Source organism: Protobothrops mucrosquamatus, unplaced genomic scaffold, assembly GCF_001527695.2.
Source record: "Protobothrops mucrosquamatus isolate PMUCROS unplaced genomic scaffold, P.Mucros_1.0 scaffold1933, whole genome shotgun sequence".
Classification (NCBI taxonomy): domain Eukaryota; kingdom Metazoa; phylum Chordata; class Lepidosauria; order Squamata; family Viperidae; genus Protobothrops; species Protobothrops mucrosquamatus.
In genome coordinates, this window is record NW_015388054.1 from 216,785 (window position 1) to 225,237 (window position 8,453).

An 8,453-nucleotide genomic window follows, 5' to 3' on the forward strand; every position below is an offset into this window, starting at 1 on the left:
TGTTCAGAATAACAGAATAACAGAGTTGGAAGGGACCTTGGAGGTCATCTAGTCCAACCCCCTGCTTAGGCAGGAAACCCTATACCATTTCAGAAAAAAGGGTTGTCCAATCTCTTCTTAAAAACTTCCAGTGTTGGAGCATCCACAACTTCTTGAGGCAAGTCATTCAAGCTAAGGCGCTTTTGTCCCATCCTTGAGGCAGAGGAAAGTATCGTGACACAAAATTTCTGACCCCACTCCCTACATTTACTGTGCCGTGGGAATAGGGCTCATCAGTGTCGCTGCTCCTACACACTTTTAACGTGGGAAGCTTTAGAGCAACAACTGGCAGAATCCCCACTACCTTTCTCTTTTCCACTCAGCGTCATCATCTTAGCAACAACAGTAGTAATAATTATATGAATGATGTGAACCCACGTATGCAATTCCTCACTGGACGGAGAAAGGTTTTTAAATGCTTTAATTCTGTTTAGAACACCTCCATTTGGTCTTACATGAGGCTAGTGTTCCTTGCCATCTACCTCTGTATCCCCCCCCCAAAAAAAAAGCGGTGCAAGGAAGGTAACCAAAGCACAAATGGCCATGAAGGCACACAGCTTCAGAGAGGATGGCTCACCCCAGACCTACTGAGCCAATTATCACTATCTTCTGAAAGTTCCTTCCCCATGAACTATAGAAAGTCCTCACGGGTTGTTTTATGTTGTGGTGGTTTTATGTTGCGGTACTGCTTTCATGTTGACTTAAAGCTGGCACTGGGCTGCTTTTGGACGCAAGATAAAAGCTGTCTTTAAACATAAAAAAAAAACCTGCCATAGGTTGTGGGGTTTTTTTTCCTCCTCTTTCCCTATGAACTCTTTTATTCTCCTTTCCTCTATAAATTTTCCACCTCAGCCTCTAAATAAAATCTTTAATAATAACTATTGAAACAAGCTGACTATTAAGTAAATGTATTATTCAACAAATTGTAAAAAATAAACTGAAGTTTGAACATGTGTTACTTTTTTTTTTTACGTGGTTAGATTTGTGTAGCATTTTCATTATAAAAATAAATTAGGCCCAATGTTTATTTTTAGTTTGTAATATGTTACGAGTGCATTTATATTTAAGACCTATACACAAGAATATGATTATAACCAATCTTCATCTTCATGCCATTACTTTGGAGGCCAAGACATCTTTATGACAGAAGAACAGAAAAAGTACTACAATGCAATGAAAAAATTGGGGTCAAAAAAACCTCAAAAACCCATACCTAGGCCAGGGGTAAGTAATATGATCCAGTCTATTCACAACCAAAAAGTAATTTTAAATTAAGCTAATGGTTAGAGAAAAAAGGGGAGAGAGGGCTATTTGGTTTGTTTTTTTAATTCTCCTACTTGCATACAGGTAATCTTCGAGTTACGACCACAATTGACCCCAATGTTTCTGAATGAAATATGACCTTTTTTGCCACAGTTGTTAAGTGAATCATTGCAATTGTTCAGTTAGCAACATGGTTGTTAAGTGACTCTTTCTTAATCTGGTTTGCCCATTGACTTTGTTCGTGAGAAGGTCACAAAAGATGATCACGTGATCCCAGGGCACTGCAACCATCAGAAATATGAACCAGTTGCCAAGCATCTGATTTTTGATCACATGACCGTGGGGGATGCTGCAAAAATCATATGAAAAACAGTCATAAGTCACTTTTTCAATGCCGTTATAACTTGAAATGGTCACTAAACAAACTGTTGTAAGTCAAGGACTACCTGTATTTATTAGCATCTTAGTTCAATTAAATTCTACTTAAACAAATGTGCCTCCCATAGCCTCCATTAAATATTATTTCTTTTTCTATACTTCAGAACAAATATCAAGGCATGGTGTTTGATTTTGTGACCAAACAAGTATTTGACATCACTATTATGATTCTTATCTGCCTTAACATGATCACCATGATGGTAGAAACAGATGATCAAAGTAAACAAACAGAAGATATTCTCTACCGCATTAATTTTATATTTATTGTCCTTTTCACTGGAGAATGTGTCCTCAAACTAATTTCCCTACGCTATTATTATTTCACAATTGGATGGAACATTTTTGACTTCGTGGTTGTCATCCTTTCCATTGTAGGTAAGAACTATTATAACAATTTAAATCTCACATTTAGCTTTTCTTATTATTCAATTTCCAATACATGAATTCCCTACATAAATTATTCTCATGGAACATAGAGACCTGTTATTTGAGTACTGTATTTTTTGTATATTTGTAGAAAAATGTTCATCATGATGCCTTAGGCCAGTGGTGGCGAACCTATGGCACGGGTGCCAGAGGCGGCACTCAGAGCCCTCTCTATGGGCACGCGCGCCGTTGCCCCAGTCCTAGGCCTTCAATTGGGTTTTATAAAACCTTTTCGCTTTAGGCCTCCGCTGCCATGTGCAAAAAAAAAAAAAAGTTCAATCAGATCAATTTTAACTTCTCACGGGGAAAAAAAAGATCTTGCAAAGTTGGAATTGATTGACTGAACTTTTTAGTCCCACCCAGTCTGCCGTTACCACCGCAGCCACACCCAGCCAATGGGCCACACCCAGCCAATGGGCCACACCCACCCGGCATTCGATGATGGATAAGTGGGTTTTGGGTTGCAGTTTGGGCACTCAGTCTCTAAAAGGTTCGCCATCACTGCCTTAGGCAATGTAATCTTATCCAGGATGCAGATTTCAGGCAGGTTATTAGCTCTCAAATTATCAGATATCCATCACTCTTTTTCCTCAATGTGCTTAACCAACTAGCTGCCAACCTAGCTAAATCTGGCAGCACACTAACTGGGTGAAAAGTCGCAATCTGAGAATACAAATCCGCTTTCTTCAAGAAGTGTTTGTTTGTCAGACCATTAATCAAACTCAAAAATGTAAGATGCAGAGATTCAGGAACACAGGATAAGATAATTTTTAGAGATAATACAAGGAGACATAATAGAATGAAAAAGCAGGAACTGCTGACTGAATCCCAGGTTCAAATCTTACATCTTTTTCCCTCCTATGTGTCCTAATGGACTGAAAGCAGTTCATTTCTCAGGGTGAAAAGTGGTTGACAGATCTGCATAATTCCTGTCAAGGATCTATTGGCCTCAAGCTCTTTCCATCTAATCTTGGTCCTTTTAGCTCTTATACTACTATTCCATGAGGCTTTCCAAGCCAATTCAAAGGGATGTGAGGCCTAAACTTTACTTCAAAAATTATGACTAAAGCATAAGAAGAAGACCCTTGACATTGGCCAAATACCAGTATTTTGTTCCCACTACACATAAGAGTTTTGACATTAGCTGACCTCATAGTCTTAATATTTGGCTCTTTTGAAAGGGAGATTCAGCGGTACATCTGAATAAGATGGTCTGCCGTGGAGGAAATTAAATCACTAAAAGCCTTTGTTGCCCCTTTTATTTAAATTGCCACAAAGATTTAATTATGCCTCATATAACAATGAGGCACAGCGAAACAGATGCCTGCCTTATTCTTCTTCTCTTCCAAGACACTTCATAGATAATAGTCAAAAGGGTAGCTAAATTCTATTCACCCATCATTACTGTTCATCATAAGATAGTTAATTTTCCCTGCTTACAGTCTCATGATCCTTGAGGACTGAATTCTAAAAATACAATTTTATGTTAGTATCTTTATCACAAGCATTTTATACACTTTTGGGAGAGTTTACAAGGCTTAAATTAAAATGCATAAACATCTTCTAGATAATTAATAGATGTTAATAGTCTAGGCTATTGAACAATATAAAAACAAAAAAATAAAATATTGACAAATCTAACTATTTAAAACTAATTAACCAAATTATAAAACTACTTTGTAAATAAAATGTTAATGTCCCAACATATTAATTTATTGAACTATTGAGCAAGTATATTTGTGTGTAGGTGAATTACACTTTTGACCAGTTTTTTAATAAATATGAACATCTAATATTTTCATGTACATGTTGAATAATGTAGCATAAAAGACAAGATGGAGCTTGGTGCAGTAGTAGCCTGCAGACCAAATACTATCAGGAGAGCAGAAGTCTGTCATTATTTTTAATACTGGATTTACATTGTCATAAGTCAAAGCCTTCCAAACTCCAATTTCCACAGCATAATCTAGAAGAATGCCATGGTCGATAGTCTCAAATATCTCTGAGATTATCCAGGACTAAGGGGCACAATTACTTACCCATTTTTGCACCAGGGCAGCTATCAAGGCTTGCTTCTATCCCCAAACCAAACTGGAATCCAAAATTTTTGTAAATTTAAGTCATCTTCTGCAAGGACTTTCCAAATAAGAGAAGGTAAGGTTTTGATGTTGATAAACAAAATCCTAACTATTTTATTTAATTTTTAACAGGTATGTTTTTGGCAGAGATCATTGAGAAATATTTTGTGTCCCCCACCTTGTTCCGAGTAATTCGACTTGCCCGGATAGGTCGAATCCTGCGTCTAATCAAGGGGGCAAAGGGAATCCGCACTCTGCTTTTTGCCTTGATGATGTCTCTCCCTGCCTTGTTTAACATTGGTCTCCTCCTTTTCCTGGTCATGTTCATCTATGCCATATTTGGAATGTCCAACTTTGCCTACGTGAAGAGAGAAGTTGGCATTGATGACATGTTCAACTTTGAAACTTTTGGCAACAGCATGATCTGCCTCTTTATGATCACCACCTCTGCTGGCTGGGATGGTTTGCTAGCACCCATCCTGAACAGCGGGCCTCCAGACTGCGACCCTAAAAAAGACCACCCAGGAAGTTCCGTCAAAGGAGACTGTGGCAATCCTTCGGTTGGGATTTTCTTCTTTGTCAGTTACATTATCATCTCATTTTTAGTCGTAGTGAACATGTACATTGCTGTCATTTTAGAGAACTTTGGTGTGGCAACTGAAGAAAGTGCTGAGCCTTTGAGTGAGGATGATTTTGAGATGTTCTATGAGGTCTGGGAAAAGTTTGACCCAGATGCTACACAGTTTATGGAGTTTGAAAAACTTTCAGAGTTTGCAGCTGCTCTGGAGCCTCCTCTTCACTTACCTAAACCAAACAAGGTTCAACTTATTGCAATGGACCTGCCCATGGTGAATGGTGACAGAATTCACTGCCTCGATATATTGTTTGCTTTCACCAAACGTGTTCTGGGGGAAAGCGGAGAGATGGACGCTCTCCGCATTCAGATGGAAGACCGCTTCATGCAGTCGAATCCATCCAAAGCCTCCTATGAGCCCATCACAACTACCTTAAAAAGGAAACAAGAGGAGCTATCGGCTGTCATCATCCAACGAGCTTACAGGCGTTATCGTCTGACACAAACAATAAAGAAAGCTTCATTTTTATATAATAAAAATAAAATGGAAGGAGGGGCTAGCCAACGTATTAAAGACGAATTCCTCGTCGACAAAATGAATGAAAACACTTACACAGATATGACCATGTCAACAGCTATCTGTCCACCATCCTATGATTGTGTAACCATGCCAGTTGAAGAAAAACATGAAAAAGAAGGCAAAGATGTACAAAAGAAAAAATAAAAACCTCTGTGATTGGGTGACTAATTGTTTACAGCCTGTGTGAGTAATGTAGTTGTGTCAACAGAACTCCTCCAGGTGGTCTATGCCAAACAGACAGTTTTTACAAATGTACTGTATTACCTAAGGTCAGTGCCTCTAACAAGACAGCAACCCCTTATCAAAATACAACTGTAAAATGTAGAAAGAATGACAGGAGGTTACTGTTTTTATTACCAGCTGACACTGCTGAAGAGGAGAGAGAAATGGCTGATTAGACTGTAGGGACCAGTAAAAGGAGTTGAGGAAAAAAAAACTTAACTTTTCTTTGATGTGTATATGTGTGTATGAGTGTGTGTGTGTGCGTGTGTGCGCGTGTGTGTGTGTTTAAGCATACAACTCTTAGTACAGTCAATGTATCTACTGTTTGCATTTCAACTGCCATATTTGTCATCTTTTTACAAAATCTGGGTTGGTGGATTCACCCTTTTCTTTGTTTCTATTCACACATTGTGACTATTTTTGTAAATGGGGTTTATGTTGGGAAAGGGGGTAAGTAGTAAATTACCAGTATGAGGCCCAGGTGTTCTATGTTATGACTCTCTTATATGCACACCAAAATGATTTGCATGGAGGCATGCTGCACTTCTCAATCACGCATGGTGGAAAAAGCATTTGGTTAGGAAAAGCAACAGGTATTCGACAACTCTGTTAACCCTGAAGGAATGTTCCATGTTGAGGTGCTTAACCAACAATAAACCAAATGGATTATTTTTGCACAGACAATTAAATCTCACAAGAACTGGAGTCGGAAATTACTGGTTTTATGTCTTGGTTGTTTTGTCTTATTTTGTGTGGCATCACTTACATCAGTGTGACCTCCGACCATCCCCTCTTCCCCACCGGTCCTCAACAGACCCCCCAACTCCATTATAATATGTTTACTTGTTTTTCTCCTGCAATATTGTTTAACCATCTTCAGCTCTCAGCAGGGTTGCCAACATGTGTGTCTAATGAAGAGCCCTCTGTTGTGTAAATAGTCCTTTACTTGTGGTGCACGTTTGAGCAAATGAATAATGATCCGAGCACATTATGTATGTACCACAATAAGTTTAGTGTGCAAGCTTTCAGCAGGTAAAACGATGTATTCTGTACCATTATAGGTAGTTTGGATTCAATCAATGCATGTTTATATTGCCTACGCTTCTCTTCTTTAGACTGGCCAGAATCTTAAATACAGGGAGCCGAATGTCAGAGGTAAAGTGAAAAAAAGAGTTCAACAAGACCTCATTCCCTCCTATCATTAAGCAATATTGGAGAGATCTTTTTCTTTTGTTTGACATTTTAACATTTTAAGTAAACAAACCCAATGTATAGCCAAACTGTACAGAGTATACTGCAAATGCCTAAACCTGTTGAAAATAATGTGGGTAGAATTTTATAAGGAAATATAAATATTGTAAAGATCAAGTTGTGTTATTTTTGAGCATTATGTACATAAAATAAGAAAGAATTTTATCTTCAGGTTGATATTGCAGCCTTTTAAGTTAGATTCTTTCCATAGCACTTTTTTCATGAAAGAATATCAGAAAACAAGAAGTGAAGAAGAGACGGGTAATTGTAGCTTTCTGCTTTTTAAATTGTATTTGCTAATATTTTCAAGATGCAATAATTCAATGATTTGTGAAAGAAATATCCCAATTTTGCTAGCTTCCAAACAGCTATTCTTTGCTGTAAGAAAAGGATATAAGATTTGGTTTAATTTTTTTAGCTGTGCCTGAAAATGTAGCATTTTTTTCTCAAAAACACAATGTTTTTCCTGGAATTATTTAATGCTAACTGTGTATATTTATTTGATTCCATGCTTTAGAATCATTGCTAATATATCGGTATTTTTTCACAGAAAAGAATAGCAAAATTATATAACCAAATACATCCGGAAATTTTATGTTTCTTATATATGTTAAATATAGATGCTTTCTTTTAATAAACTATCAACTTATTGTATTGTTGAATTGCATGCAGGAAATGCTACTAATATTCTCAGTAATGTTATACATAATTACCAATGTGCAAAAATAATAAAGATTACTTTTTTATTGTAATTTCCTTGGTTATTTTTCATCTCTAAAAATAAAATGGAATTCAATCTCTGTCATAAATAAGAATGTAACTAAAATGTTAATAAGCATACTTATATAGAAGAAAGTTCCATCAATATTATAAAGTTTGCTATGAAAGAGGAGAACATAGAAATTGCATGGCAACGTTTGGTGTCATGGATGTGGTTCTCTGAATCCAACTCTAGAGATGATGTATTCAGTTTTCATAGATCATGATCATCATTTCAAGCATGAAACAGTTCCAGGCCATCACTTACTTGCTCCAAGATGGAAAGCTTTATCATCTGTGGGCATCCCCAAGGTCTTCCATTTGTGCCTGTGGATACCAGCCTATCCAAGAGACTTCTTGGCATCCACCAAGCTGTCTGCCCCACCTAACCTTTCAGTTTTAAATGTTCTTTTAAATGAAAAGCTGATACCAAAAATATCTTTGAAAATAAAGATGGAAGGTGCTTGCATATGTGCACAATTTAGAAGTAATCCTACTTTCTTCCCAGGAATAAGTAAATTCAGACAAGAATTAAAAGCATATGGTGTAGTGAGAAGGGTCACCGCTTTATCTTCTGAAAAATCCATGTATCTGTGAACATCATGAGCTGTGGTTTTGAGCCATCAGCCAAAAACACACAAAAAATATCAACTTTAGTATGGATCTTGCAATGTACATTTTGGGAATTGGGACTAATGTGTCAAAATGTATTAGAATGAATGTATTGGTACATTATATCTGAGGCTAATGTATTAGATTAGTAAATGTCTTTCTTGCCATATATTTTGTACCTGTTCCGTTGAATTATCTCTGTTATTTTATT

General features: G+C 37.1%; 1 protein-coding gene across 1 annotated transcript in view; it reads left to right on the plus strand.

Moving 5' to 3' along the window:
* Positions 1 to 5,542, plus strand: part of SCN1A (sodium voltage-gated channel alpha subunit 1) — a 59,602-nt gene extending 54,060 nt beyond the window's left edge. Inside the window, exons 24-26 of the mRNA XM_015823637.1 lie at positions 1,159 to 1,263; positions 1,845 to 2,115; positions 4,377 to 5,542. Of these exons, the coding sequence (XP_015679123.1) occupies positions 1,159 to 1,263; positions 1,845 to 2,115; positions 4,377 to 5,542 (1,542 nt within the window). The remainder of the gene's footprint in view (positions 1 to 1,158; positions 1,264 to 1,844; positions 2,116 to 4,376) is intronic.
* Positions 5,543 to 8,453: the final 2,911 nt, after the last annotated feature.